The sequence below is a fragment of the Jatropha curcas genome, chromosome 7 (genome assembly GCF_041381405.1).
Source record: "Jatropha curcas cultivar XTBG-Jc1 chromosome 7, XTBG_Jcur_1.0, whole genome shotgun sequence".
NCBI lineage: Eukaryota > Viridiplantae > Streptophyta > Magnoliopsida > Malpighiales > Euphorbiaceae > Jatropha > Jatropha curcas.
The window spans coordinates 29,096,266-29,108,887 of record NC_143157.1 but is presented as its reverse complement, the minus strand read 5'-3'; the positions used below and the strand labels follow the sequence as shown (position 1 = coordinate 29,108,887).

The 12,622-nt window shown below is 35.6% G+C and overlaps 2 protein-coding genes and 1 pseudogene across 4 annotated transcripts; 2 read left to right on the top strand and 1 right to left on the bottom strand.

Moving 5' to 3' along the window:
- The first annotated feature begins 3,302 nt into the window (after positions 1-3,302).
- On the top strand, positions 3,303-3,620 carry LOC149495150 (uncharacterized). The gene has a single exon (XM_089724506.1). It carries the CDS (start codon positions 3,303-3,305, stop codon positions 3,618-3,620), a length of 318 nt encoding a protein of 105 aa, XP_089580632.1.
- Positions 3,621-7,636: 4,016 nt separating this feature from the next.
- Positions 7,637-8,304, top strand: LOC149495149 (nuclear transcription factor Y subunit B-5 pseudogene; annotated as a pseudogene).
- Positions 8,305-9,078: 774 nt separating this feature from the next.
- On the bottom strand, positions 9,079-12,331 carry LOC105631797 (potassium transporter 5). 3 transcript variants are annotated; one of them, XM_089724254.1, is made up of 6 exons: positions 12,236-12,331; positions 11,847-11,999; positions 11,434-11,659; positions 11,058-11,309; positions 10,155-10,967; positions 9,079-10,069 (listed from the first exon to the last, which is right to left on the bottom strand). In XM_089724254.1, the coding sequence occupies exons 2-6, from the start codon at positions 11,982-11,984 to the stop codon at positions 9,225-9,227; spliced, it is 2,274 nt and encodes a 757-aa protein (XP_089580380.1). In that variant the 5' UTR covers positions 11,985-11,999; positions 12,236-12,331; the 3' UTR covers positions 9,079-9,224. The 3 variants fall into 3 exon arrangements, with proteins under 3 accessions (XP_089580380.1, XP_089580381.1, XP_089580379.1); XM_089724255.1 differs by lacking the exon at positions 12,236-12,331 and having other exon boundaries at positions 10,155-10,409; positions 10,488-10,967; positions 11,847-12,222; XM_089724253.1 differs by lacking the exon at positions 12,236-12,331 and having other exon boundaries at positions 11,847-12,225.
- Positions 12,332-12,622: the final 291 nt, after the last annotated feature.

Genomic DNA, 12,622 nt, shown 5'->3' with positions numbered 1-12,622 from the left:
ATCCAGAGTGGGGTAGAATGGGGTAACTTAAATAAGTAAAAGAAGTGGACTTACTTGAATGAAACAAAAGATCAAAGTATAAGGAGTAGGACTTACTTGCACTAAAATATAAAGTTAGGTATTAAAATGTAACATATGGAAAATATAGGTACTATTTGTAATTTTTAACACACCAATCAAAGATAAATTTGGACTACACGAGACTTCCATTTCAGTTTGCCTTCTTCTTCTTCATCTTCATCTTCCTCTCATCTCCTTCCTTTCTCCATCCATTTTCATGTGATTTAAACACTAAATTCAACCTAGAACTCTATCCAAGTAAGTAGCCCTTCTTGATTTTCATACTTTGTGATATTTTAGATGATTTCTAAGAGTTATTATGTATAGGAGAGGGGAACTCAAAGTTGGAAGAAAAGGAAGCTAAGAAGAGGATTTAAAGCTCTTTTGGTTGAAGGTTGATATTTCTTTTAGTTTTTCACATTTTCTTGCATGAAAACTTGTGTACTGTGTTGATAATGAAAACATATATTGCTGAATGTTGAATTAGAGGTCTGTAAATGGTGATAAAGCATGGGATGAATTGAATGAATGAAGTAGATATTGATTTCATGCTGAACCCAGTTTGTTGGACCATTGACCAGTACATTCACCCTGATTTTGACTCTGTTTAACGATGGAATTAGGAAGTGGTATAGAAGAGTTATTTGTTCCTCTATGTTTTATCTGTCCATGAGTTTTGGAATCACCTAATTTGGAGTTATAAATTGAGAGATATGACCAAAATAGTACAGACTGTGCAGGCTGGAAATCAACAGTCTGGACGGACTGGAAGTTTCTCATTTCGGTAAATATTTGCCTACCTTACCAACGTAATTAAGAGATGTGGTAGAAGACAAATTTGTAGCCTAATGTGTTAGCTAACCATAGAAGGCAGAATCACCTAAATTGGAGTTATATTGAGATCTGTGACCAAAATAGTATAACTTGTGCAGGCTGGAACCCAACAGCAGGGCAGACTGACAGTTGCTACTTGAGCTCAATGTTTGACTACCTTACCAACGTAATTAAGAGATGTGGTAGAAGACAAATTTGTATCCTAATGTGTTAGCTAACCATAGAATGTAGAATCACCTAAATTGGAGTTATAAATTGAGAGATATGACCAAAATAGTATAAACTGGGCAGGCTGGAAACCAACAGCAGGGCAGATTGGCAGTTGCTACTTGAGCTCAATATGTGACTACCTTGCCAACGTAATTAAGAGATGTGATAGAAGAAAACTTTGTACCTTAAGATGTTAGCTAACCATAGAATTTAGAATAACCTAAATTGGACGTATACAGAAAGAGTTATGATAGGATTTGTGAAACATGTACAGGCTGTCTGGCAGATTTCAAGAACACATTAGAAATGATGTTGGAATGCATATGTAGATTCATTCACCCGAAAATTATTACTGCATTTTACCTTCTAAGTGAACTTAATTCAAACTAAGAATTTCCTTAATCTGAATGGTAAAATTTAGTTACATAAATATTAGTAAGAATTGCATCGCGGGTGCAATAGCTAGAGTATTTCCATGCAAGTTACTTTATACATTATCAATGGTATGCATTATTCCTCATTAGATATTTTCTAAATAATTCTTGTATTATCACAATACACATAATATGCTGCATTAAGGTTAGGCAGAAACCACGTAGATAAGACTATGTCGCGACATAGGATAGCAGATCTGCGCCCCATACAGTTTGGTACTCCAGCTACAGGCTGTTGAGTGGATATGATTTATATACGGGCCATAACAGCCCAGCCATACAGTATTCATCCAGTTTCATACAGTTCATACAGTTTTTCTTATCACTTTGGTTTCACTATAACCTTATGGAGCCATGCAGTTATGTGATTTATTATTTATAAAGTATACGATGGTTAATAAAAGTTGCAAAATTTATACAGCATCATGAACAGCAGGTAAAATCATGAAAGTATAATGATATGTGTGCTTATATGTTTATTGTTTTATTTCTTATTAAATTGAGATATCCACTGAGCATTATTTGCTCAGCGAGTTATTTATTTAACTCGTAGGTTTCGAGACTGGACCGTAGAGATTCAGCTTACAACTGCTGCAGTTCATCTGTGGAAGACTCAGTCTTCAGGGTAGCTACTCATTTGGATATTTTGATTCTGTCTATCCTTATCATGGCATGTACAGGGCACACAGTTGGGCCCATTTCATTTTGAAAATTAGTATCATGTCTTGTAAAAATATTAAGTACATATCTATATTTTCCTAATGTAAAAAGCAACAGCTTGACATCATAATCAGCATACAACATGATATTAGCATGAAAGGACATAGGTTCAACCAGATTGTAGCGTCTCAGCTCGGTTCATTTGAGTTAACGGGTGGACCGGGAAGGGATGTTACAGGAAATGCATTCCAGCACTCATGAAGGGTACCATAAGACCCTTCACGGGATGAAGTCAGTTTTTTACTGGCAAAAGATGAAGAATAGCTTGCGGGAATTCATTAGAGCATGTGATGTTTGTCAAAGGAACAAAGCTGAAAATGTTAAGGCAGCAGGTTTATTGCACTCACTTCCAGTTCCTACTCAAGTTTGGACTGATATATATATGGATTTTGTGGAGGGACTGCGCATCTCCAAAGGAAAGTCAACTATTTTTGTTGTTGTTGATCGGCTTTCTAAGTTTGCTCACTTTATTCCAATTTCTCATCCTTATACTGCGTTGGAGGTAGCTCGAGTATTTTTTGAGCAAAATTTAAATTGTATGGGATGCCTAAGAGTATTGTTTGTGACAGAGACCCTACCTTCACTAGCATCTTTGGAAATAATTTTTTAATTTACAGAATACCAGATTCAACTTTAGCTCTGCTTATCATCCCCAGACTGATGGGCAAACGGAGGCAGTTAACAGAGTGATAGAGATGTATCTTCGTTGTTTCACTAGTCATAAGCCCAGTGAGTGGGTGCGATGGATTCCTTGGGCTCAATTTTGCTATAACACCAGTTTTCACTCTTCTACTAGAGCAACTCCATATGAAATTGTGTATAGCAAGGCTCCTCCAACTCTTCTAACCTATGTTCCAGGGACCTCTCAAGTGGAAGCAGTGGACCAAGAATTAAGAAACAGAGAATTGGTCATGAAAGAGTTGCAACACCAATTATTTGAGGCGCAACAATGAATGAAAAAAAAAATACTATGATACCCACAGAAATGAAAGAAGCTTCGAAATTGGAGAATTTATCTTCCTCAAGTTGCAGCCATACAAGCAAATGACAGTGGCACTTTGCAAGAATCTTAAGTTGTCTCTAAAATATTATGGACCATTTGAGATAATAGAAAAGATTGGTCAAGTGGCATACAAGTTGAGATTGCCTGTAGGCTCAAGGATTCATCCTGTTTTTCATGTTTCTCATTTGAAGAAGAAAGTGGGAGTTGATGTGAAGATACAAGAATCCTTGCCAATTATTCCAGCAGGTGAAGATTCCATGACAGTAGCTCCGCAAGTAGTCTTAGACAGAAGAATTAGAAGAAATAAAGAAGAGATCTTGGTGCATTGGCAAGGACTTTTGCCTGCTGAAGCTACTTAGGAAGATTATCAAGCAACGAAGACAAGGTTTCCAGAAGCCTCCCTTGAGGACAAGGGTGTTGTCTAGGGGGAAAGGATGTCATGCGTCTATTTGGGCTACTATTATGGCAGTTACTAGAGTTTGAATAAGTCTTATCACCGTTATTTGTTTCCTTTATTTTTGCTGAGTAGTTTCCTTTAATTTTGCTAGCACTGCATTTTAATAGGGAAAGTAGTTTAGTTGTACTTATAAATAACCAGTTAGCAATAAAAAGGGGACAACTCATTATTTGTTTTTTACTCTCTGTGAGAATCTTGGAAGTCTGGTTTTCCTCGAATTAAACCAAAGCTATTACGCTTTATTTTCTACTAAAACTCCATAGGTAAACACAAGCACCACCAATCTAAAAGAGATCCTTTTCCTCTTCATAGACCCATAACCAGGTCCTAGACTCAGGCACGTGACAACTTGGTATCAGAGCCAGGCATGGAAGAACAAAGATTGGGGCGCTTAGAAAGTGAAGTCACAGCTTTGTGTATTAGCTAAGAAAAGATATTGAAGGAAGTACAAGACATGTTTGCTTCCATGAATGCTAGGTTGGATGCTCTAACAACTACTCATGTTATGGAGAGCTCAACTGGTCTAAGCAAAAATTCATCTATCAATCATGAAGGTAACTCTCATGGCAATTGGGTTCCTAAATTGGTGAAGTTAGAATTCCCACGTTATAATGGGTCCGAGGATCCAACTGGATGGATTTGCAGGGCTGAGCAATTTTTTGAATTTCATCGAGTTCCAGAGCAAGAATGGGTAATGTTGGCTTCCATTAATCTTGAAGATGTGGCACAAACGTGGTTCAACGGATGAAGAAGGAGACGCCACTCATTACTTGGAGGGATGTCAAACAGGGATTGTATAGTAGGTTCGGTCCTACTCAATATGAAGATTTTTTTAGAGACTTAACCAAGTTACAGCAAACTTCTTCTGTTCAAGAGTACCAAAACCAATTTGAAAAATTATTGGCTCGCATTGAGCCACTAACACCTACACAGCAAGTTAGTTGTTTTGTGAGTGGCCTTAAGGAAAATATCAAAATCGACGTCCAAGCTTGCAAACCAACTATCCTCACATCTGCCATCGGCTTAGCAAGATTGCATGAAGCAAAATATCAGATCCTTCGTCGTGCCCCTCAACTAGAGGCAGCAAAACCTGTGGCTAATTCTCTACTCACACTCCTCCTTCAAGCCATATTCCTATAAAATGGCTTACTCCAGCCGAGTTAAAAGAGAGGAGGGAAAGGGATTATGCTTCAATTGCAATGGAAATTTAGGCCATGCCATAGGTGTAAGAAATTATTTATCATTGAAGGATGCCGGCCAAAAGAAGACCCTGAAGATGATGGAGGTACAAGGTAGGATCAAGAACCGTTGAATTATAGATATATAAAATTTTTCATTGCAATTGAAGCATAAATCGGAGACAATTGTTTTTAATTAAGAGACAAATTTTAGACGTCTTTTAATATATTTATATATTTTGCTTTATAAAGAGAAAAAGCAAACCAGGCAATATTATAAGTAAAATTTTTTATGTGAACTTTACTTGTAACATTAAAGATTTGAAATTTAGAGTCTTTCGCGGTTTGCGAAAGCTTTAGGTAAATATCACATGTGGCATCATTTCTTTAAGCTTGAGCTTCAAGTTCCAAGACATCACTTTCATAATTATATAAAGATGAACAATACTAACCTTCCACTGCCACGAAACTATGTTTTATAATTTCAGTATAAGAACTAGGTTAGCTTAGTTTCAACTAGGTATATGCCTACACCTAATTTTTCTCGTTTATTTATTTAGAAGGACCACAAAGTCATGATACGCCGAACATCCCGCATTTAATTGTTTTACCTTCATGTCGACTTCTTCCTCTCTAAAGAAAAGAAGAAGCAAAGCAATTGCAGAAACTGACTAGACACTGAAAAAGTGCATTGCAACCCATTCAAACAAGGAATGGGTTTCAATGACTATGGCATGTAACAACTAAAAGTAATAACTTCAACTACTGCTGTGGTGGATTTCAATTCCTTCTCTTTTAGACACGTGTTCATATACAAGAGCCTTATCCATACAAGACAATAATGGCTGGACGATATAGTACCTTTTGCACTTAAAAAAAAGATTAGGGTTAACTTGAAAGAGTTATATTTACTTCCTTTTATTAACAAATAAAAATATATAAGAAGCAGCTCAAATGAGAGCGCGTTCTCTTTAAGGTTAACGAATCAATCCGTAGAAAGACATTTATGAGCCACGAATCCCAAATGATATTATTTTCGTACTTAAAAAAAGAAAAACCTAACAATTACCACATGTTGCTAAAACAAAAGGAAGATAATAACAAGTAATAAAATAAGGTTTGTAAGGTTTTATTTTGAAGCACATGTTGTTTGGAGTGGTTCGTGTGCATGGCTTAGCAAAAAGGTTGGTTTTCATGCATAGTAGTTGCTGATTCAATCTATTTGGAAATATTTGCGTCCACTAGATTTTTCTTTTCCAAAATAAAAAGAAAACAAGGTCAAGTAAAAGAGTGATGACAGAATGCAGAGTGGGTAGCTCTGCTGTATTTTGTCCAGTATAGTTATCAGATATATATAGTTGGTGCATAGTTGGAAAAATAATAAATTGGATATGACATTTCGCTCATTCAAATTCCTTTTGAATTCTATCTCCTCTTCGATTAAAAAAACAAAAAGTGTAAAAGAGAGGAGAATTCTCATGTCAGCTTCTTGAGACGATATAGTGATTATCCATTTCTATGATAGAACAGTTGTTGGCTTTATGGCTCAGCCCGGCCAACGATCAAAATATTAAGAAGGCTTCCACGTGGCAGGCAAATGTATGATGAAGGAGACGGAGAAAGGAGGCCCTGGTCAGTAATCACCAAAGGAAAGAGCCAAGGTCCACCGGCAGGTACTGTCACTGTGATTTTGGAGCAGAGCCACTGGCCTGGCCTCCCAGCCAATACCATCATTAATTTTTCGGCTTCTTATTTTTCGGCAGTCTGACCATCTATAGTATCTGTTAGACCTATAAAACTTACCATAATAAAATGAAAGTATATCTCCCATATTTTGCTCCCAACAAATTTCTTTACTTGAATAAGATTTTTTCCAAAAATGTATAAACCACGAAGAAAACTCGCCTCCTCCAAATCATTCCATATACTACCAAAAGAACCAGGAACCATTCGATAGCCTTTGCCCCCATGCTGTGGACACATTTGATTCGTCTTTTCTTCCTGCATATCTAACTCTACAGGTTCTCTGACTTCTAAACCACCTGCTAGTGTGATGTCCTTAGGCTCAGTCTTAACTTGTAAATCACCTCCTGGAAAAATCTGTGTCTCTCTAATGCTTTCGAATTTTATAGTTTCTTTTCTATTGGGCAAGCCATTCAAATCACCAGGAAATTCTTGTGGTTCCTGTTTAGGGTTCTCCTCTTCCTCCTTGATCCACATTAATGATATGGGCAATCCCACTAAAAAATCGTGGGAAGTACCAATTATTGAATCATTTTCCTTCTCTGTGAGCAAGAGATAGGCAGATTCTGTCATAAGAGGTGGAATTTCAACCTGGTACTGATCTCCAATCTGAGGAAGCAGCTCAGGATCTCTATAGGCATCACTTATACCAAGAGCCTGTGCATAAAGTGATTGCTCAGTAGAATCATCTCCAATGCAATTCCAATCGTGATTCACTTGAACAGCATCCATCTGCAGAGGAGTCACAAGAAACCAAGATGGTTAATTGAATTTCAAAAGATAACAGAATAGGCAAATATCTAACTTGCATTATTACCTAAGAATAAATTTACCATGGTTTTACAAATATTGTGAACATATATATATATATATATATAAATGGATGTTGACCTAGAAGGAAGAAAGAAGGTTATTAGGTTGAGATTAAGGAGGACCAATTAGGTTATTTTCATCAAGAAATGGTAGATAATAACGTTGGAGCTAGTGGTTCAAGTGAAGACGGTGGATCAAAAAGCAAGACCGGTTGTTGCAAATAGCCAACGTCGGGAGGATTATGAAGCAAATTTTGCCTCCTAATGCAAAAATCTCAAAAGAAGCTAAAGAAACTATACAAGAATGCGTTTCTGAGTTCATTAGTTTTGTGACCAGTGAAGCCTCTGGGAAGTGTCGAAAGGAAAGAGGGAAGACTGTCAATGGAGATGATATTTGTTGGGCTATGGGAGCTCTAGGGTTTGATGACTATGCAGAGCCTTTAAGAAGGTACTTACAAAGATATAGGGAAATAGAAGGAGATAGAGCTAATCAAGAGAAGGGAAGCAGTAGCAATAATAATACTATTACTGAAGAAAATCGAGCTCCATTGAAGTTTGACCCAGTTGATAAGAGGAATAGCTCTAGAAGTTCAAGGCCATCTTAGTTAGGTAAGTGTTTCTTTTAGCTAGAAATGGCCATTAGACTTCTGGTAGATCATATTATGATTTCATATTTTTCTGAAACATGGGGTTTAATTGATTGTATGATGAGATTTATTGATTAATCTCAATCTTATAGTTATATATAATATCCTCTGAACTATGCGATTTGTTGAGCGAGTTTAAGAGGATATGCAATTTCTGATTTGATTTCACAAACCACTAGTGAGAAGTGGAATGACAAAAAAATTACACATCTTGATCTTATTTCGATACAATAATACAAATTTCGATTTAAAATATAATTGGGGTTGGTCTTTTTTGAGTTGTTAAGAAATGGGAAAGATCGATGCATGAAAAGAAAAAAAAAAAAAAAATGGAACATGAGAGCCAATAGTCCTTCATCACCGCAAGGAGTAACTATTATTGATTTCGGGAAGAATATTTGTTTTGATGTACCCAAACAATGTGTAGATATTTTCTAATTTAATAGTATTATTGAATATTTTTAAATTCAATATTGATAGAAATATTTTTTTTCCTATTATTGAATATTGATAGAAATATATTTTCCTTTTTAATCGATGTTTTTTTGGAATTAAATCAAATTATTATGGTTGACAAATGAGTTTACTATTTATTTTATTAATAAAAATTTAATTTATAGTTACAACAAAACTATGATGTAATTAAAGATAACCATGATTTTTCCACTAAGCCTTCAATCATTTGCACCCGCTGGAGTTTCATGTTCCAAGGGAAAAAAATGTTACAAATGAGAAGGATCGTATGCTATTCTCAGGAGAAGATTTTATCAGATGCTTGAAGATTAAACAAGCCAAATTAAGCATTTTCTAAAGAAAATGAGACAGATCTTATGAATGCTATTCTGAGGAAGGTCATTCTGTACCTAGATGATCTCAAAGGAGTAGACACTTTCTCCAGCATCATACCAACAAGACTTTGTTGCTGTAATATGACAACATGACCACCAAAAAGCAGAATCAAATGCTCTAACACAGAAAGATTAGAAACCTGCAGTATGGTTTCAGAAGTTTATTGGAATCTAAATTTGTCATTACAAATATGCAAATGGTTCTAAATAACACTTCTGAGCCCCAACTCAACTTTAATATCAGTAAAAGGCAATTGATTGAACCTGACTTCAACATCTTAAACCTCGTAAGTGATGCCTACTTTAAGTAATTGCTTGCGAGGAATCAAGAAAACTTCATCAGGTTGTCTCACATTCCTGCTCAGCCAATTGTAGAGATCATCTACAATCAATTTCTTAAACCAACTAGACTCATTTGCAGCCATAACTTCACCTTCGCCCATCAAATAAACGACGCCATCTCTTAAAGCTTTATCAACCAAAGCCATTTCCCTCTGCATATCATTATTGCTATTATCTTCTTGAATAAATACCCTCAACTGATTGGCCAACATTTGCTCGAACTCAGCCCCTTGATCCTTTCTTGAATCTGCATATCCATATCTCACAACACATCGAAATATTAATTCTCCTGGCTTTTCTCTTTGAAACAGAAACCTTTCCTCTGCAGGAACTTTGCTAATATGCAGAAACTTAATGGAAACAAATACAAGAACTGAATGTAAAGCTTGAACGCTTGACACATAACGAGGGAATATAGGAGATATTCCTTGAACAAGCTGAGTATAGAATAAACCAAGACCTTCAATCCGATGGATCCTTGTATTAGAGATTATATCAGTAAGCTTTTCTGCTCCAATCTTATTTTCAAGCTCGTACATGTACTTTTTCCTGTAGCCATAATTCCATATGAACATAATAGAGACCACAACGAAGGCAAATAGTAGAGGAAGGTATCCTCCATCGACAAACTTGTATAGTGTAGAACTCAAAAATAGCAACTCTATTGAACCTATTGTTAATATATAGAAGATTATGATAATTATATTTGTCTTCCATATCATAACCATAATGAGAACAAGTAATGCTGATGTAATTACGAAAACAAATGTCACAGCAATTCCTGTAAGAATAAAATTAAAGAATTAGTCAATGTCAAGATATTAAACTTAAATTAAATAATCAAAATTATATCTTTAACTAATTACCATATGCATTGCCTATTTGAACAGTGTTTTTGAAGCCAAAAGTGACTAATACACAGGCAATCATTAGAAGAGTGTTGATCTCAGGCACATAAACTTGTCCCTCATATTTTGAAGATGTGTGCACAATCTTGACTCGAGGGAAACAACCAAGTGCTAGAGATTGTTGGACAATGGAGAAGGAAGCTGAGATTAATGATTGACTAGCAATAATGGCCGCCAATATAGCTAGAACAAACTGTGGCCAATACAATGCTTCTGCACCAAACAATGAAAATCCATAACATAACAATAACAAGGAAGGTCCAGTGAGAAAGGAAAGGAAACAATACTGACTTGGAATTGAGCTATAAAAGGCGGAGGCAAAATCAGCATTATGTTTGCGAAGATAGGAACATTGGCCAAAATAAGCAAGCAATACGGAGGGAACCAGCACAACACTACTGCTTAATTGTATTGAGCGAATATTGAAATGGCCCAAATCAGCAAACAATGCTTCTGAACCTGTAAGGCACAAAACGACACCTCCAAGAGAAATCCAGGCTTCTTTTTTATTCCTTTGAAAATACTGTATAATACACCATGGATTAAGAGCTTTGATTACACTAGGATCGTACTTCAAGAAGTTGTAAATCCCAATAATTCCAATCAGAAGAAACCATAGTACAAGAATTGGAGCGAAACTATACCCAACTTTATGTGTTCCAAATCTTTGAATTTGGAATAAGAAAATCAAAATCACCACTGAAATCCACATTATTGTATCTTCTGTAAGGCTAGGTATAGCGACTTTAAGACCTCCCACTGCCGATAGTACTGCACCCCCAAATTCAAACCTTTTTATGATTTTATTTTGACATTATGGTCATGATTTAGAAAATGTACATAAAAATATATTTTGGTTACCAGATATGCAAGGTGTAAGAATGCCATCTCCAAGGAGCATCGACACACCAATTATTGTTGTCAACAAAAGAACATACTTCATTACATTCCTATTTTCTAGCCATGATTTTGCATATGAAGCCATTTTTACACTGCGCCGATTTGGTAAATCGAACTTGTAAGTGGAAACTTCTTTATCCTCCGCCTGCTGAGTTGGTATCAAACTCACTCTCGCATGTCTGCATATCAAAGAATACAGTGCGAAGGTCCCTCCTGCAATTGACGTTCAATAAGATCATATATATATATATATATATATATATATAATCAGTTATTCTTTTTTACTTTGTTCTTGATAAAATTACTATTAGTTTAAATTATTTAGTATGAAGCTCACCATCCCCATTGTCGTTTGCAGATAAAACGATGAACACATACTTAATCAAGCTGATAGTAACAATGGAGTAAACGATCAAAGATAAAACACCAAGAAGATCATCACTGTGCTTTATCCCATCCTGGAAAATTCCAGGTAACACATACAATGGAGAAGTACCCAAATCGCCATAAACTATTCCGATGCATTGGAATGCAAGCTTCAAGACAGTTGTCCAATCTGCTACCTGCATACCCAATAGTTGTCAATTGGAGGTGACTCTCACTTGAACACTCAAACCGAATTCTGACTGTTTGTTTTAAGCTGCTTTCTTTCTTGCGAGCCGGGTTCATTTGTATTAATCAATTTCCAAAATTCAAAAAAATCATAGATAAAATATTCCGAGTTCATGTAAGTTAAAAGAAACCAATTACCTGACGATTTCTATAAGAGCTATTGCTTCCACCAGCCTCCATATCGAATGAATCTTTTTCTTTTTTAATAAGGCCTTTCCCCTGTCCGTTTTGTTGGTGATTGTCATCTAGTTCTTGCACTTCTTCTACCTCTCCCATCGTTTTACACGAAAACTTTATGAAGCAAAATCACCCAAATTTCAGTCTTGTTTGTTTTGCAAATATGCACAGTATATATAATGTTAAAGATCATCACTAATTAAAGTAAAATAATAATAATAATAATAATAAATATAAAATAAAGCCAGATGTCACATTCCTTTGGTGGAGAAATTGGCAATTTGCCATTAGAGGAGAAAATGGCAACATATTAGCCATAGAATCATTCTTGGCCACTAAGTATTACTTGCCTGTAAATAGGCTATAGCCTAACGCAGCAACACACACAAATGAAAAGAAAATGAGAGAAGATGTGAGAGTGTGTGCAGAGTGTGGTGAGATGTGAGAGTGTTTTTATTTGAAATAAATCATACGTAAAGTGTATTTATAGAAACCGCGTTTTCTTGGTTGGATATTAATCGCTTAACGCGTAAGCGTGCATTTACAGAATTCGTTGAATTTGATTACTCAGTTACCTTAATCACTTAGTTTCGTAGGAGTCCAAGTTGTTTTAGAATACAACTACTTGTCAATGTAAAATACCTTTTCTTTTCTTTTTCTTTTTTTTTACGTTGTTAATTAATTGTTATATTATTAAATTAAATGAATTAATAATCTATACGAGTTTAAATTGTTAT